General features: G+C 43.9%; 1 protein-coding gene across 1 annotated transcript in view; it reads left to right on the forward strand.

Annotated features, from left to right (window-relative positions):
* Positions 1–20,952, forward strand: part of CACNA1B (calcium voltage-gated channel subunit alpha1 B) — a 364,867-nt gene that overhangs the window by 219,850 nt on the left and 124,065 nt on the right. The window contains exons 16-19 of the mRNA XM_088460941.1: positions 7,223–7,295; positions 11,826–11,943; positions 16,867–16,934; positions 17,705–17,811. Coding sequence (XP_088317067.1) covers positions 7,223–7,295; positions 11,826–11,943; positions 16,867–16,934; positions 17,705–17,811 — 366 coding nt within the window. The remainder of the gene's footprint in view (positions 1–7,222; positions 7,296–11,825; positions 11,944–16,866; positions 16,935–17,704; positions 17,812–20,952) is intronic.

Below are 20,952 nucleotides of genomic sequence, written 5' to 3' on the forward strand. Positions count from 1 at the left end.
TCTCTGGCTGTGGTAGACCCTACAGGTCTTAGGATGCCCCACAAGTCAAAGGCTATCTTTTATTTGCTGTCACTTGGCATGCCATCATAAGCAATCCCCTTGCGCCTTTCTCCATGGCGTCGCCAGGCTAGGCAGCGATTAGAGGTGGCCAGGGTGATGCTTGTCCTCATATTCCCTGCCCTGCAGCGTACAGGAGCCCTCAGTACTGTAGTGGGGACTGGTGACGGTTCTGTATAAGGGGTACTACAGCATTATGTAATACATGAGCAGGGAGTAGTCAGTGACTACAACAATATATCTATGATGGCACCATAGACCATGGGCACCAAAGAGGACAGGCACAGGTTAGAATACAAATATGTATCATCATTATTATTATCGTTTATAATACATTATTACCTCACGCTGCCGTTATATATAATGCACATACTGTAGGTACGAACACTGCAGTGTAACTAGTAGTGAGATAGGGAGAGCTGTATGTGCTCTGCAGTGTAACTAGTAGTGAGATAGGGAGAGCTGTATGTGCTCTGCAGTGTAACTAGTAGTGAGATAGGGAGAGCTGTACGTGCTCTGCAGTGTAACTAGTAGTGAGATAGGGAGACCTGTATGTGCTCTGCAGTGTAACTAGTAGTGAGATAGGGAGACCTGTATGTGCTCTGCAGTGTAACTAGTAGTGAGATAGGGACAGCTGTACGTGCTCTGCAGTGTAACTAGTAGTGAGATAGGGAGAGCTGTACGTGCTCTGCAGTGTAACTAGTAGTGAGATAGGGAGAGCTCTACGTGCTCTGCAGTGTAACTAGTAGTGAGATAGGGAGAGCTGTACGTGCTCTGCAGTGTAACTAGTAGTGAGATAGGTAGAGCTGTATATGCTCTGCAGTGTAACTAGTAGTGAGATAGGGAGAGCTGTACGTGCTCTGCAGTGTAACTAGTAGTGAGATAGGGAGAGCTGTACGTGCTCTGCAGTGTAACTAGTAGTGAGATAGGGAGAGCTGTATGTGCTCTGCAGTGTAACTAGTAGTGAGATAGGGAGAGCTGTACGTGCTCTGCAGTGTAACTAGTAGTGAGATAGGGAGAGCTGTACGTGCTCTGCAGTGTAACTAGTAGTGAGATAGGGAGAGCTGTACGTGCTCTGCAGTGTAACTAGTAGTGAGATAGGGAGAGCTGTATGTGCTCTGCAGTGTAACTAGTAGTGAGATAGGGAGAGCTGTACGTGCTCTGCAGTGTAACTAGTAGTGAGATAGGGAGAGCTGTACGTGCTCTGCAGTGTAACTAGTAGTGAGATAGGGAGAGCTGTACGTGCTCTGCAGTGTAACTAGTAGTGAGATAGGGAGAGCTGTACGTGCTCTGCAGTGCAGTGTAACTAGTAGTGAGATAGTGTAACTAGTAGTGAGATAGGGAGAGCTGTACGTGCTCTGCAGTGTAACTAGTAGTGAGATAGGGAGAGCTGTATGTGCTCTGCAGTGTAACTAATAGTGAGATAGGGAGAGATGTACGTGCTCTGCAGCGTTACTAGTAGTGAGATAGGGAGAGCTGTACGTGCTCTGCAGCGTTACTAGTAGTGAGATAGGGAGAGCTGTATGTGCTCTGCAGTGTAACTAGTAGTGAGATAGGGAGAGCTGTATGTGCTCTGCAGTGTAACTAGTAGGGAGAGCTGTACGTGCTCTGCAGTGTAACTAGTAGTGAGATAGGGAGAGCTGTACGTGCTCTGCAGTGTAACTAGTAGTGAGATAGGGACAGCTGTACGTGCTCTGCAGTGTAACTAGTAGTGAGATAGGGACAGCTGTACGTGCTCTGCAGTGTAACTAGTAGTGAGATAGGGACAGCTGTACGTGCTCTGCAGTGTAACTAGTAGTGAGATAGGGACAGCTGTACGTGCTCTGCAGTGTAACTAGTAGTGAGATAGGGAGAGCTGTACGTGCTCTGCAGTGTAACTAGTAGTGAGATAGGGAGAGCTGTACGTGCTCTGCAGTGTAACTAGTAGTGAGATAGGAAGAGCTGTACGTGCTCTGCAGTGTAACTAGTAGTGAGATAGGGAGAGCTGTATGTGCTCTGCAGTGAAACTAGTAGTGAGATAGGGAGAGCTGTATGTGCTCTGCAGTGTAACTAGTAGTGAGATAGGGAGAGCTGTATGTGCTCTGCAGTATAACTAGTAGTGAGATAGGGAGAGCTGTACGTGCTCTGCAGTATAACTAGTAGTGAGATAGGGAGAGCTGTACGTGCTCTGCAGTGTAACTAGTAGTGAGATAGGGAGAGCTGTATGTGCTCTGCAGTGTAACTAGTAGTGAGATAGGGAGAGCTGTATTTGCTCTGCAGTGCAACTAGTAGTGAGATAGGGAGAGCTGTACGTGCTCTGCAGTGTAACTAGTAGTGAGATAGGGAGAGCTGTATTTGCTCTGCAGTGTAACTAGTAGTGAGATAGGGAGACCTGTACGTGCTCTGCAGTGTAACTAGTAGTGAGATAGGGAGAGCTGTATGTGCTCTGCAGTGTAACTAGTAGTGAGATAGGGAGAGCTGTATGTGCACTGCAGTGTAACTAGTAGTGAGATAGGGAGAGCTGTACGTGCTCTGCAGTGTAACTAGTAGTGAGATAGGGAGAGCTGTACGTGCTCTGCAGCGTTACTAGTAGTGAGATAGGGAGAGCTGTACGTGCTCTGCAGTGTAACTAGTAGTGAGATAGGGAGAGCTGTACGTGCTCTGCAGTGTAACTAGTATTGAGATAGGGAGAGCTGTACGTGCTCTGCAGTGTAACTAGTATTGAGATAGTGAGAGCTGTACGTGCTCTGCAGTGTACCTAGTAGTGAGATAGGGAGAGCTGTACGTGCTCTGCAGTGTAACTAGTAGTGAGATAGGGAGAGCTGTACGTGCTCTGCAGTGTAACTAGTAGTGAGATAGGGAGAGCTGTACGTGCTCTGCAGTGTAACTAGTAGTGAGATAGGGAGAGCTGTATGTGCTCTGCAGCGTTACTAGTAGTGAGATAGGGAGAGCTGTATGTGCTCTGCAGCGTTACTAGTAGTGAGATAGGGAGAGCTGTATGTGCTCTGCAGTGTAACTAGTAGTGAGATAGGGAGAGCTGTACGTGCTCTGCAGCGTTACTAGTAGTGAGATAGGGAGAGCTGTATGTGCTCTGCAGTGTAACTAGTAGTGAGATAGGGAGCGTTGTATGTGCTCTGCAGTGTAACTAGTAGTGAGATAGGGAGAGTTGTATGTGCTCTGCAGTGTAACTAGTAGTGAGATAGGGAGAGTTGTATGTGCTCTGCAGTGTAACTAGTAGTGAGATAGGGAGCTGTACGTGCTCTGCAGTGTAACTAGTAGTGAGATAGGGAGAGCTGTACGTGCTCTGCAGCGTTACTAGTAGTGAGATAGGGAGAGCTGTACGTGCTCTACAGTGTAACTAGTAGTGAGATAGGGAGAGCTGTACGTGCCCTGCAGTGTAACTAGTAGTGAGATAGTTAGTGCTGTATTTGCCTTGCAGTGTAACTAGTAGTGAGATAGGGAGAGCTGTACGTGCTCTGCAGTGTAACTAGTAGTGAGATAGGGAGAGCTGTACGTGCTCTGCAGTGTAACTAGTAGTGAGATAGGGAGAGCTGTACGTGCTCTGCAGTGTAACTAGTAGTGAGATAGGGAGAGCTGTATGTGCTCTGCAGTGTAACTAGTAGTGAGATAGGGAGAGCTGTACGTGCTCTGCAGTGTAACTAGTAGTGAGATAGGGAGAGCTGTACGTGCTCTGCAGTGTAACTAGTAGTGAGATAGGGAGAGCTGTATGTGCTCTGCAGCGTTAGTGAGATAGGGAGAGCTGTATGTGCTCTGCAGCGTTACTAGTAGTGAGATAGGGAGAGCTGTATGTGCTCTGCAGTGTAACTAGTAGTGAGATAGGTAGAGCTGTATGTGCTCTGCAGTGTAACTAGTAGTGAGATAGGGAGAGCTGTATGTGCTCTGCAGTGTAACTAGTAGTTAGATAGGTAGAGCTGTATGTGCTCTGCAGTGTAACTAGTAGTGAGATAGGTAGAGCTGTATGTGCTCTGCAGTGTAACTAGTAGTGAGATAGGGAGAGCTGTACGTGCTCTGCAGTGTAACTAGTAGTGAGATAGGAAGAGGTGTACGTGCTCTGCAGTGTAACTAGTAGTGAGATAGGGAGAGCTGTACGTGCTCTGCAGTGTAACTAGTAGTGAGATAGGGAGAGCTGTACGTGCTCTGCAGTGTAACTAGTAGTGAGATAGGGAGCTGTATGTGCTCTGCAGTGTAACTAGTAGTGAGATAGGGAGAGCTGTACGTGCTCTGCAGTGTAACTAGTAGTGAGATATTGAGAGCTGTACGTGCTCTGCAGTGTAACTAGTAGTGAGATATTGAGAGCTGTACGTGCTCTGCAGTGTAACTAGTAGTGAGATAGGGAGAGCTGTATGTACTCTGCAGTGTAACTAGTAGTGAGATAGGGAGAGCTGTACGTTGTCTGCAGTGTAACTAGTAGTTAGATAGGGAGAGCTGTATGTGCTCTGCAGTGTAACTAGTAGTGAGATAGGGAGAGCTGTATGTGCTCTGCAGTGTAAATAGTAGTGAGATAGGGAGAGCTGTATGTGCTCTGCAGTGTAACTAGTAGTGAGATAGGGAGAGCTGTATGTGCTCTGCAGTGTAACTAGTAGTGAGATAGGGAGAGCTGTATGTGCTCTGCAGTGTAACTAGTAGTGAGATAGGGAGAGCTGTATGTGCTCTGCAGTGTAACTAGTAGTGAGATAGGGAGAGCTGTACGTGCTCTGCAGTGTAACTAGTAGTGAGATAGGGAGAGCTGTACGTGCTCTGCAGTGTAACTAGTAGTGAGATATTGAGAGCTGTACGTGCTCTGCAGTGTAACTAGTAGTGAGATATTGAGAGCTGTACGTGCTCTGCAGTGTAACTAGTAGTGAGATAGGGAGAGCTGTATGTGCTCTGCAGTGTAACTAGTAGTGAGATAGGGAGAGCTGTACGTTGTCTGCAGTGTAACTAGTAGTTAGATAGGGAGAGCTGTATGTGCTCTGCAGTGTAACTAGTAGTGAGATAGGGAGAGCTGTACATGCTCTGCAGTGTAACTAGTAGTGAGATATTGAGAGCTGTACGTGCTCTGCAGTGTAACTAGTAGTGAGATATTGAGAGCTGTATGTGCTCTGCAGTGTAACTAGTAGTGAGATAGGGAGAGCTGTATGTGCTCTGCAGTGTAACTAATAGTGAGATAGGGAGAGCTGTATGTGCTCTGCAGTGTAACTAGTAGTGAGATAGGGAGAGCTGTATGTGCTCTGCAGTGTAACTAGTAGTGAGATAGGGAGAGCTGTATGTGCTCTGCAGTGTAACTAGTAGTGAGATAGGGAGAGCTGTACGTGCCCTGCAGTGTAACTAGTAGTGAGATAGGGAGAGCTGTACGTGCTCTGCAGTGTAACTAGTAGTGAGATAGGGAGAGCTGTACGTGCTCTGCAGTGTAACTAGTAGTGAGATAGGGAGAGCTGTAAGTGCTCTGCAGCGTTACTAGTAGTGAGATAGGGAGAGCTGTACGTGCTCTGCAGTGTAACTAGTAGTGAGATAGGGAGAGCTGTACGTGCTCTGCAGTGTAACTAGTAGTGAGATAGGGAGAGCTGTAAGTGCTCTGCAGTGTAACTAGTAGTGAGATAGGGAGAGCTGTACGTGCCCTGCAGTGTAACTAGTAGTGAGATAGGGAGAGCTGTACGTGCTCTGCAGCGTTACTAGTAGTGAGATAGGGAGAGCTGTACGTGCTCTGCAGTGTAACTAGTAGTGAGATAGGGAGAGCTGTACGTGCTCTGCAGTGTAACTAGTAGTGAGATAGGGAGAGCTGTAAGTGCTCTGCAGTGTAACTAGTAGTGAGATAGGGAGAGCTGTACGTGCCCTGCAGTGTAACTAGTAGTGAGATAGGGAGAGCTGTACGTGCTCTGCAGTGTAACTAGTAGTTAGATAGGGAGAGCTGTATGTGCTCTGCAGTGTAACTAGTAGTGAGATAGGGAGAGCTGTATGTGCTCTGCAGTGTAACTAGTAGTGAGATAGGGAGAGCTGTATGTGCTCTGCAGTGTAACTAGTAGTTAGATAAGGAGAGCTGTATGTGCTCTGCAGTGTAACTAGTAGTGAGATAGGGACAGCTGTATGTGCTCTGCAGTGTAACTAGTAGTGAGATAGGGAGAGCTGTATGTGCTCTGCAGTGTAACTAGTAGTGAGATAGGGAGAGCTGTACGTGCTCTGCAGTGTAACTAGTAGTGAGATAGGGAGAGCTGTACGTGCTCTGCAGTGTAACTAGTAGTGAGATAGGGAGAGCTGTACGTGCTCTGCAGTGTAACTAGTAGTGAGATCGGTAGAGCTGTACGTGCTCTGCAGTGTAACTAGTAGTGAGATAGGTAGAGCTGTACGTGCTCTGCAGTGTAACTAGTAGTGAGATAGGGACAGCTGTACGTGCTCTGCAGTGTAACTAGTAGTGAGATAGGGAGAGCTGTACGTGCTCTGCAGTGTAACTAGTAGTGAGATAGGGAGAGCTGTACGTGCTCTGCAGTGTAACTAGTAGTGAGATAGGGAGAGCTGTACGTGCCCTGCAGTGTAACTAGTAGTGAGATAGGGAGAGCTGTATGTGCTCTGCAGTGTAACTAGTAGTGAGATAGGGAGAGCTGTATGTGCTCTGCAGTGTAACTAGTAGTGAGATAGGGAGAGCTGTACGTGCTCTGCAGTGTAACTAGTAGTGAGATAGGGAGAGCTGTACGTGCTCTGCAGTGTAACTAGTAGTGAGATAGGGAGAGCTGTATGTGCGCTGCAGTGTAACTAGTAGTGAGATAGGGAGAGCTGTACGTGCTCTGCAGTGTAACTAGTAGTGAGATAGGGAGAGCTGTACGAGTCTCCGCCATTTTTCATGCTGTACACAGTAAGGGGCTCAGGCTGCGCAGGAACGAAGTTGCAGCCAAATTCAGAGATGCAAAATGCATTCACTAGGGGTAAGCTTCATTTGTGTGTAACATGGTGGTACAGGGGCTAGCATTGCTGCCTCACAGCACTGGGGTCACAGGTATGTTTCCAACCAGCGTTATCTGTGTGTAGTTTTTATGTACTTCACGGCCTATGTTAGACGCCTCTTCCCTCCCTCATCCCGCCTCTCCAGTCACCATGTGCACAGAACTAGCGCTCCTCCGCAGGCTGCGGCAATGTCAGTGTAATGTTAGTTCAATAACAGATCTCTGGCAAATTTCCGTCTCCTCTTTTCCAGGTTCTACTTTGAAGAAGAAACACGAAATACAAATTTCGACACTTTCCCTACAGCCATCTTAACAGTATTTCAGGTGAGTCCCAATCGGTGTTATGTACAACAAAAGAAGGCTTGTTGAGGCACTACAAGTCCCAGCATGACTGGCAATCACAGGCTAGCCAGTTTTGCCGGGACTTGTTGTTCAAGTAGCCATATTCCTGACCTCCCCAATTATGCCCTAATTTTCTCTGGCCAAACTACCCCTTTTCATTAGGCTGTGCCTTTCGCCCAGAGTGATCGCCATTGCAAAGTTCCACAACACGTGGCTTTATCCAGCAGGAGGCGGGATCATGATGATACGATTCAGAACAAATTGCGCCATAATTGGCTGGCTTCGGCCACTTTACTGCAGGAGGGATGTTTACACTACCGGTATGCAGGAGGGATGTCTACACTACCGATACGCAGGAGGGATGTTTACACTACCGGTATGCAGGAGGGATGTCTACACTACCGGTATGCAGGAGGGATGTCTACACTCCCGGTATGCAGGAGGGATGTTTACACTCCCGGTATGCAGGAGGGATGGCTACACTCCCGGTATGCAGGAGGGATGTCTACACTCCCGGTATGCAGGAGGGATGTCTACACTCCCGGTATGCAGGAGGGATGGCTACACTACCGGTATGCAGGAGGGATGTCTACACTCCCGGTATGCAGGAGGGATGTCTACACTCCCGGTATGCAGGAGGGATGTCTACACTACCGGTATGCAGGAGGGATGGCTACACTACCGGTATGCAGGAGGGATGTCTACACTACCGGTATGCAGGAGGGATGTCTACACTACTGGTATGCAGGAGGGATGGCTACACTACCGGTATGCAGGAGGGATGTCTACACTACCGGTATGCAGGAGGGATGTCTACACTACCAGTATGCAGGAGGGATGTCTACACTACCAGTATGCAGGAGGGATGTCTACACTACCGGTATGCAGGAGGGATGTCTACACTACCGGTATGCAGGAGGGATGTCTACACTACCGGTATGCAGGAGGGATGGCTACACTACCGGTATGCAGGAGGGATGTCTACACTACCGGTATGCAGGAGGGATGTCTACACTACCGGCATGCAGGAGGGATGGCTACACTACCAGTATGCAGGAGGGATGTCTACACTACCGGTATGCAGGAGGGATGTTTACACTACCGATATGCAGGAGGGATGTCTACACTACCAGTATGCAGGAGGGATGTCTACACTACCGGTATGCAGGAGGGATGTCTACACTACCGGCATGCAGGAGGGATGTCTACACTACCGGTATGCAGGAGGGATGTCTACACTACCGGCATGCAGGAGGGATGGCTACACTACCAGTATGCAGGAGGGATGTCTACACTACCGGTATGCAGGAGGGATGTCTACACTACCGATATGCAGGAGGGATGTCTACACTACCAGTATGCAGGAGGGATGTCTACACTACCGGTATGCAGGAGGGATGTCTACACTACCGGCATGCAGGAGGGATGGCTACACTACCGGTATGCAGGAGGGATGTCTACACTACCGGTATGCAGGAGGGATGTCTACACTACCGGTATGCAGGAGGGATGTCTACACTACCGGTATGCAGGAGGGATGTCTACACTACCGGTATGCAGGAGTGATGGCTACACTACCGGTATGCAGGAGGGATGGCTACACTACCAGTATGCAGGATCGATGGCTACACTATGTCTACACTACCAGTATGCAGGATCGATGGCTACACTACCAGTATGCAGGAGGGATGTCTACACTACCGGTATGCAGGAGGGATGTCTACACTACCAGTATGCAGGATCGATGGCTACACTACCGGTATGCAGGAGGGATGGCTACACTACCGGTATGCAGGAGGGATGGCTACACTACCGGTATGCAGGAGGGATGGCTACACTGCCGGTATGCAGGAGGGATGGCTACACTGCCGGTATGCAGGAGGGATGGCTACACTGCCGGTATGCAGGAGGGATGTCTACACTACCAGTATGCAGGATCGATGGCTACACTACCGGTATGCAGGATCGATGGCTACACTACCGGTATGCAGGAGGGATGGCTACACTACCAGTATGCATGAGGGATGGGAACACTACCGGTATGCAGGAGGGATGTTTACACTCCCGGTATGCAGGAGGGATGGCTACACTACCAGTATGCAGGAGGGATGGCTACACTACCGGTATGCAGGAGGGATGGCTACACTACCAGTATGCAGGATCGATGGCTACACTACCGGTATGCAGGAGGGATGGGAACACTACCGGTATGCAGGAGGGATGGCTACACTACCGGTATGCAGGAGGGAATGGGTATGATATACCGTCGGCCGCATGGCCGGCGGTTCGATTCCCGTCAGCGGCAGCCCGACAGGAGCAGAGTGCGAAGCAGCGGAAGCCCGACAGCGCTGGAAATTCCGATCGTGGATGGGTAAGTATGTACTAACCTAACCCCCCTAACCCTAACCCTCCTTAGGGGTGCCTAACCCTAACTTCCCCCCCAAGTGCCTAACCCTAATCCCCCCTCTAAGTGCCTAACCCTAACCACCCCCTTCCCCGCTGCCTAAACCTAAGTCCCCCAGGGGGGTGCCTAACCCTAAGTCCCCCCCGGGGATGCCTAACCCTAACCCTCCCTCCCCCTAGCCTAACCCTAACCCTCCCAGGGGGGGTGCCTAACCCTGTCCCCCCGGGTGCCCTAAACCTAACCCTCCACCCCCCCCGCGGCTGTCCGCTCGCGGCGCCTGGCATCACTACGATCGTGATGCCAGGCGCCGGTATCCCGGCGTCAGGGAGATGCGGGTGACTACATCTAGACGCCCGGCATTTCACCCATGCCGGGATAAGACAGTCGGGAAGCCGGCTGCCGGTATTTGGGCAGTCGGCTTCCCGATTACTTCCCTGCAGGAGGGATGGCTACACTATCAGTATGCAGGAGGGATGGGAACACTACCGGTATGCAGGAGGGATGTGCACACTACCGGTATGCAGGAGGGATGGCTACACTACCGGTATGCAGGAGGGATGGCTACACTTCCGGTATGCAGGAGGGATGTCTACACTACCGGTATGCAGGAGGGATGGCTACACTACCGGTATGCAGGAGGGATGTCTACACTACCGGTATGCAGGAGGGATGGCCACACTACCGGTATGCAGGAGGGATGGCCACACTACCGGTATGCAGGAGGGATGGCCACACTACCGGTATGCAGGAGGGATGGCTACACTACCGGCATGCAGGAGGGATGTTTACACAACTGGTACGCAGGAGGGATGGCTACACTCCCAGTATGCAGGAGGGATGGCTACACTACCGGCATGCAGGAGGGATGTTTACACAACTGGTACGCAGGAGGGATGGCTACACTACCGGTATGCAGGAGGGATGGCTACACTACCGGTGTGCAGGAGGGATGGCTACACTAACGGTATGCAGGAGGGATGGCTACACTCCCAGTATGCAGGAGGGATGGCTACACTACCGGTATGCAGGAGGGATGGCTACACTAGCGGTATGCAGGAGGGGGGAGGCTACACTACCGGTACGCAGGAGGGATGGCTACACTACCGGTACGCAGGAGGGATGTCTACACTACTGGTACGCAGGAGGGATGTCTACACTACCGGTATGCAGGAGGGATGGCTACACTACCGGTATGCAGGAGGGATGGCTACACTACCGGTATGCAGGAGGGATGGCTACACTACCGGTATGCAGGAGGGATGGCTACACTATCGGTTTGCAGGGGGGATGGCTACACTATCGGTTTGCAGGGGGGATGGCTACACATACCGGTATGTAGGAGGGATGGCTACACTACCGGTATGTAGGAGGGATGGCTACACTACCGGTATGTAGGAGGGATGGCTACACTACCGGTATGCAGGAGGGATGGCTACACTACCGGTATGCAGAAGGGATGGCTACACTACCGGTATGTAGGAGGGATGGCTACACTACCAGTATGTAGGAGGGATGTCTACACTACCAGTATGCAGGAGGGATGGCTACACTACCGGTATGCAGAAGGGATGGCTACACTACCAGTATGTAGGAGGGATGTCTACACTACCGGTATGCAGGAGGGATGTCTAAACTACCGGTATGCAGGAGGGATGGCTACACTACCGGTATGTAGGAGTGATGTTTACTCTCCCGGTATGCAGGAGGGATGGCTACACTACCGGTATGCAGGAGGGATGGCTACACTACCGGTATGCAGGAGGGATGGCTACACTACCGGTATGCAGGAGGGATGGCTACATTACCGGTTTGCAGGAGGGATGGCTACACTACCGGTATGTAGGAGGGATGTTTACTCTCCCGGTATGCACTAGGCATGTCTACACTACCGGTATGCAGGAGGGATGGCTACACTCCTGGGATCCCAGTAGATCCCCCGATCCCTGAGTTGACAGGTGTGAATTCTGGACTCTCATGCAGAATCTGGTTTCGTACTGTATGGGACATAGCATAAGTCATATATGCACCCAGAGGAATGTGACCGTCTTATTGTATATATTGTGTTATGTTTAACGTGTGGGGTGTCTTCTCTCTGATTGCCTCCCTAGATCCTGACAGGAGAGGACTGGAACAATGTCATGTACTTCGGCATCGAGTCACAAGGCGGCGTCAGCAAAGGGATGTACTCCTGCATTTATTTCATTATTCTGACGTTGTTCGGAAACTGTATCCTTCAGCGAATGAAAAAACCTAAAACGTAGAGAGGGGTTTTCATGATGTCGCTACTTACCAATTATAATGAAAGATATCAGTACAGTACTTCATGCATACATACTTTATACATACATACTTTATACATACATACTTCATAAAAACATACATTCTTCATGCATACATACTTTACACATACATATTTCATACATATTTTATACATGCATATTTCATACATACATACTTCATGCATGCATACTTTATAGATACTTACTTCATACATACTTAATGCATACATACTTCATACATACTTCATACATACATTCTTTATACATACATACATACATACATACTTCATACATACATAATTTATACATACATACTTCATACATATATCATACATACATACTTTATACATACATACTTTATACATACATACTTCATACATACATACTACATAAATACATGCTTTATACATACATGCTTCATACATACATACTACATAAATACATGCTTTATACATATATAATTCATACATACATACTTTATAAATGCATACATACATACTTTATACATACATACATACATACATACATACTTCATACATTCTTCATACATACTTTATACATAAATACTTCATTCATGCATACATACATACTTCATACATACATACTTCATACATACATACTTTATATATACATACCTCATACATACATACTTCATACATACATACATACATACTTCAGAAAAGCATACAAACATACTTTATACATACATGCTTCATACATACATATTTCATACATACTTCATACATACATACTTTATACATACATACTTAATTCATGCATACATACATACTCTATACATACATACATACTTCAGGCATGCATACATACATACTTTATACATACATACTTCACACATACATATTTCATACATACATACTTCATGCATACATACTTTATACATACATATTTCATAAATACTTCATACAAACATACTTCATACATACATACATACATACTTCATACATACATACTTCATGCATGCATACTTTATACATACATATTTTATACATACTTCATACATACATACTTCATACATATTTCATACATGCATACTTCATACATGCATACTTTGTACATACATACTTTATACATACATGCATGCTACATACATACTTACTACATACAAACATACTACATACAAACATACTTTATACATACATATTTCATACATACATACTTCATACATTCTTTATACATACATATTTCATACATACATACTTTATACATACATATTTCATACATACATATTTCAAACATACATTCATACTTTATACATACATATTCCATACATACATACTTTATACATACATGCATGCTACATACATACTTCATACATACATACTACATACATATTTCATACATACATACTTCATACATACTTACTTTATACATACATACATATTTCATACATATATCCTTTATACTTACATATTTCATACATACATACTTATTTCATACATACATACTTTATACATACATATTTCATAAATACATACATATTTCATACATACTTTATACATACATAATTCATACATACATACTTTATACATACATATTTCATACATACTTCATACATACATCCTTTATACTTACATATTTCATACATACATACTTATTTCATACATACTTTATACATACATATTTCATACATACATACATATTTCATACATACTTCATACATACTTTATACATACATACATATTTCATACATACTTCATACATACATCCTTTATACTTACATATTTCATACATACATACTTATTTCATACATACATACTTTATACATACATATTTCATACATACATATTTCATACATACATACATATTTCATACATACTTTATACATACTTAATTCATATATACATACTTCATACTTACATATTTCATAAATACATACATATTTCATACATACATTCATACATATTTCATACATACATATATTCATACATATTTCATACATATTTCATGCATATTACATACATATATAATACATACATATTTCATATATAAATACATACATATTACTTACATATTTCATGCATACATACTTACATATTTCATACATAGATATTACATACATTCATACTTTATACATAAATATTTCATACATACAAACTTTATACATACATACTACATACATAAATACTTTATACATATATACTGTATACATACATACTTCATACATATATACATACTTCATACATACATACGTTATACATTCATACATACATCATACATATATACTTCATACACACATACATACTTCATACATACATACATACTTCATACATACATACTTCATACACACATACTTTATACATACATATTTCATACATACATATTTCAAACATACATTCATACTTTATACATACATATTACATACATACTTCATACATACATACATACTTTATACATACATGCATGCTACATACATACTTTATACATACATACTACATATTTCATACATACATACTTCATACATACTTTCTTTATACATACATATTTCATACATATATCCTTTATACTTACATATTTCATACACACATACTTATGTCATACATACATACTTTATACATACATATTTCATACATACTTTATACATACATAATTCATACATACATTCTTTATAGATACATATTTCATACATACTTCATACATACATCCTTTATACTTACATATTTCATACATACCTTATACATACATATTACATACATACATATTTCATACAAACTTTATACATACATACTTCATACATACATACTTTATACATACATACATATTTTATACATACTTCGTACATACATCCTTTATACTTACATATTTCATACATACTTATTTCATACATACATACTTTATACATACATATTTCATACATACATACATATTTCATACATACTTTATACATGCATAATTCATACATACATACTTTATACATACATACATACATATTTCATACATACATTCATACATATTTCATACATACATATTTTCATACATATTACATACATATATAATACATACATATTTCATACATACATATTACATACATATTTCATGCATACATACTTACATATTTCATACATAGATATTACATACATTCATTCTTTATACATAAATATTTCATACATACAAACTTTATACGTACATACATAAATACTTTATACATATATACTGTATACATACATACTTCATACATATATACATACTTCATACATACATACATACTTTATACATTCATACATACATCATACATATATACTTCATACATACATACTTCATACACACATACTTCATACACACATACTTTATACATACATATTTCATACATACAAACTTTATACATACATACTTCATACATACATATTTTATACATACATAATTCATACATACATACTTTATACATACATATTTCATACATACATACATATTTCATACATACATTCATACATATTTCATACATACATATATTCATACATATTACATACATATATAATACATACATATTTCATACATACATATTACATACATATTTCATGCATACATACTTACATATTTCATACATAGATATTACATACATTCATTCTTTATACATAAATATTTCATACATACAAACTTTATACGTACATACATAAATACTTTATACATATATACTGTATACATACATACTTCATACATACATACATACTTTATACATACATACATACTTTATACATTCATACATACATCATACATATATACTTCATACATACATACTTCATACACACATACTTCATACATACAAACTTTATACATACATACTTCATACATACATACTTCATACATACATACATACTTTATACATACATACATACTTTATACATTCATACATACATCATACATATATACTTCATACATACATACTTTATACATACATATTTCATACATACAAACTTTATACATACATACTTCATACATACATACTTTATACATACATAATTCATACATACATACTTTGTACATACATATTTCATACATACATACATATTTCATACATACATTCATACATATTTCATACATATATCATACATACATATTTCATACATACATACATATTTCATGCATACATACTTACATATTTCATGCATACATACTTACATATTTCATACATAGATATTACATACATTCATTCTTTATACATAAATATTTCATACATACAAACTTTATACATATATACTGTATACATATATCATACATATATACATACTTCATACACATATACTTCATACACACATATTTCATACATACAAACTTTATACATACTTCATCCATACATCCTTTATACATTCATACTTTATACATGCATACTTCATACATGCATACTTCATACATACATATTTTGTGGAACTACACCTCCCAGCATGCCTTGTCACAGTTTTGGCATGCTGTAACAGCAAAACTGTGGCAGGGCATGCTGGAGTGTGTAGTTCCACAGCAGCGGGAGTGCCTACCCCTGAAATAGATTATGCTGTTGATCTAGGCAGTCACTTTACCCCAGTAGACCCTGGTTGTTTGCCCAATCTTCCCCCACTATAATAAACCACTGCCAAACCCCAAAGTCAGCCCCAACAGCCACCCCTCCCCCTCACCTGCACCCCTGCCCCTAACACCCTACAGTCGTCTTGTCTCCTAAAATGTAGCTAAAGGCCGGGTGTACGCTCCTCTGGTTTTGGGCCCTGTGTATAAACTAGATCCAGTTATATAATAACAAGGAATATGACGCTGGGGAGTCACAGCCACACATTAGCGTTTTATTGGGGGTTACTGTCAGGAGATGACAGCGCTGGACGCGCATTTATAGATGACGTTCCATCCTTAGCCGCAACTGACTAAGATACGCTGCTAAATGTATTCTTAGCCATTGCTGTTGACAATCTGGCGAATGCGCAGGAACTGACCAAGGTATGTGATTGGCTACTGAATATATATGTTATCAGCACAGTCGCTTGTGGTCCTTGTTAGTCCATAAAGGTCCCATTGTAGCATAACGTTCTCGCTCCTGTATCCTGTTACGCACTCAGCGCCTGATACAGAGATGCACGCAATGGCGATTACATACGCAAATAAAGCGATTGTTTTACAATTGCGCATGTGTATAGGCTTCACTGCGTGCGCTGCATTCGCATTGCGATTACGGACGCACATCGGAATACATCGCACAGTAATTGACAGGTAGTCAGCGTTTGGGGGTGGTGACAGGAGTGTGGCCTGAAAAATGCCCGTTTAAACGGCGTTACATGGGCGTGCATAAATTAGCCACTGCGAGTGCATAGTTAGCCTGAGAGCTCTCTGCGTCATAGGAGCTCCCAAGTCTGCGGCTGGTCAGACCTTCCACAAGGGCAAGATGGCCGCCGATGTGCGTCACTAAGACCGATATTTACTCACGTATGCGTCGTCGCACGCAGGTAAGAACTGGCGTATTTATGCTCAGGTGACACTCCCGTTGTCTCCCCTAAACGCTCCCTGACTGTCATTTACACTAAAGACGTGCAGCGTGAGACTACGGTAAGAACCAACACGCATGCGCAGTGGCAGAAAATAGCTCCATTTGCCAAAACATCGGCCTAGCGTATATCCCCTGAACCATTTGTTTGAGGTTGACAAAAGCCAGTTGTCCTTTCATGAGTTATTGTGGCCATCTTGGCGTATCATTACATTAATGTCTTCTGCAGGATGAGGAGGAGATGGAGGAGGCAACCAATCAGAAGCTGGCACTGCAGAAAGCGAAGGAGGTGGCGGAAGTCAGTCCCATGTCGGCGGCAAATCTTTCAATAACAGCGTAAGAGATGACACTCTATATTTCTAACCCCATGTCATAGCCTGCAGCCAGTGCCCCCCCCCAGTGCATACTAATATATGACCACGCCTCCAATATGATGTGACCACGCCCCCCTCAGTGCATACTAATATATGACCACGCCTCCAATATGATGTGACCATGCCCCCTCAGTGCATACTAATATATGACCACGCCTCCAATATGATGTAACCACGTCCCCCTCAGTTCATACTAATATATGACCACGCCTCCAATATGATGTGACCACGCCCCCCTCAGTGCATACTAATATATGACCACGCCTCCAATATGATGTAACCACGTCCCCCCTCAGTGCATACTAATATATGACCACGCCTCCAATATGATGTGACCACGCCCCCTCAGTGCATACTAATATATGACCACGCCTCCAATATGATGTAACCACGTCCCCCTCAGTGCATACTAATATATGACCACGCCTCCAATATGATGTAACCACGTCCCCCTCAGTGCATACTAATATCTGACCACGCCTCCAATATGATGTGACCACGCCCCCCTCAGTGCATACTAATATATGACCACGCCTCCAATATGATGTGACACGCCCCCTTCAGTGGGTGTTGAGGCACGTACCCCCAATGGTCCCACACGCTTGGTCACACCCCCTAGTACCGGGGGCCAACTCTCCCTACGGCTATATACTGTATATATTTATTATTATACAGATAAAATGCTGCGCTTCCCCTAATGAAGAACATACTGTATACTCAGGGTAATTTAGGTCAGCCATGAACCCCCTGTGTATGGCCCATGCTAGACTGTACACAACTGTCTATTACACAAATAGCTGCTTTGATGGGTATGAAGGGTGGCAGTCATTACACAGGACAGCGGCCATTCAGTGTGCAAACGGGACATAGGTAGCAGATAGACATGGCGGAAAGCAGCGCTGTGTCATCCGGGTCTGGCAGCTTTCATTAAGACCTCTTAAGTTTCTTGTAGTCGGCCGCCGAGATATGCAATGTGGTCAGATACGGTTGCGCTGGACGCCATATATTCGTCTGGAGCAAGAAAAATATTATAAATATTTCAGGTTCTGAATTTCTGCTAAAAAGAAAACAAACTAAGTGATGCGTCATTTAAAAGCTATGAGTTTACCACAAGCGTTTTAGAGCATAATCGCTAATTTGTTGTAGGTGGAATCCCCGATACATGGAGCGTTGGAGACACTTATAATGTGCTAAACAGGGAGAGTATAAAATATCCATCATCCAGCGCTGACACCGCGCTTTGCGTTCAGAAGACCGCAGGTCAGAGGTCATTCACTGACTCTCAAAATGTTTCATGATTACGGAAAGTTCTACCTGAAATATAACAATCTTCGCCCCTTATCTTTAGTACACATTCCCAAGAGGGGGCTCATCTGTTACATGACGGGCAGAATGTATTACCCTTTATTAGTGTAGCGTCAGATTATTCCGTAGCGCTTTACGATAGGCTCTAACATTGTCCTCAGACACTTGGTTTCAAACAGTTTTTAATCAATCCAAAACCCCTTCTCTTTACTAGCTAGCCAAACCTCAATATAGCACCTCACAGGGGTTGTCTGGGACCCCCAGGGACTGTTTATTCCAGTCCTAGGATAGGACAATGTGACTGGTGATGAAGAGAGAACCTGTGCTAGGCAGAATGTTTCCCACCAATAGACAGGAGGCATGTACTCACTGTGTCACCTGATTGGACAGGAGGAGGCATGTACTCACTGTGTCACCTGACTGGACAGGAGGAGGCAGGTACTCACTGTGTCACCTGATTGGACAGGAGGAGGCATGTACTCACTGTGTCACCTGATTGGACAGGAGGAGGCATGTACTCACTGTGTCACCTGATTGGACAGGAGGAGGCATGTACTCACTGTGTCACCTGATTAGACAGGAGGAGGCATGTACTTACTGTGTCACCTGATTGGACAGGAGGAGGCATGTACTCACTGTGTCACCTGATTGTAGAGGAGGAGGCATGTACTCACTGTGTCAGGTGTTTGGACAGAAGGCATGACCTCACTGTGTCACCTGACTGCTGAGGAGGCATGGACCCAGTAAGCCACCTAATTGGACAGGAGGCATGTGCCCAGTGAGCCATTAGACTGGAGCTGCAGCCATGCAACCCGGCGCTTCAGTCAGTACACCCCACCTGTACTGCTCCAATGCTTCACTCAGTACACCCCACCTGTACTGCTCCAGTGCTTCAGTCAGTACACCCCACCTGTACTGCTCCAATGCTTCACTCAGTACACCCCACCTGTACTGCTCCAATGCTTCACTCAGTACACCCCACCTGTACTGCTCCAGTGCCCAGAAATACCTGCAGTCCGTGAGTTGTGACATTTTCATGCCCCTCATTTAGTTAAATAGCTCAGTAGCTGCAGTCAGGTATCTGTAGAGTCCACGTAGAGCCTGACTAAGACAAGGGGGTACATTTACTAAGATGGGACTTCTATTAAGAAGTGATGTTGCCCATAGCATCCAATCAGATTCCAGGTATTATCTTCTAGAAGGTGCTAGATAAATGAGAAATAGAATCGGATTGGTTGCTATGGGCAACATCACTTCTTAAATAGAACTCCCATCTTAGTAAATGTACCCCTAGGTACTGATTTGAGGCACTTTCACCCTCTATTTTGGAAAAAATAAAACCCCACACATGAAAATAGGATAAAGTAATCCAGTCCCCTAATACCCTCTGGGGCCATAGGCCTAAACCTATATATTGCCTAACTAACACTCAGGGGTATATTTACTAAAGTGCGGGTTTATAGAAGTGGAGATGTTGCCCATAGCAACCAACCAGATTCTACTTATCATTTATCTAGCACCTTCTATCTAGAAGATAATAGTTAGAATCTGGGTGGTTGCTATGGGCAACATCTCCACTTCTAAAAACCCGCACTTTAGTATATATACCCCTCAGTCTCTGTATCACAGCTCCCCCCCCAAAGACCTCCCCCCTCCCGGGACAAAAGTGACATCCTAAACAAAACTGGCTTCAAAAACAGATCCCTATGTCCTTCCCTATGTCCTTCCCAAACCTGATCATACACTAACACAATTATACATATTTGTGTTTCCTGCTATACTGTCTAATGTCCAGCAA

The sequence above is a fragment of the Taudactylus pleione genome, unplaced genomic scaffold, assembly GCF_031769625.1.
Source record: "Taudactylus pleione unplaced genomic scaffold, aTauple2 ptg000996l, whole genome shotgun sequence".
NCBI lineage: Eukaryota > Metazoa > Chordata > Amphibia > Anura > Myobatrachidae > Taudactylus > Taudactylus pleione.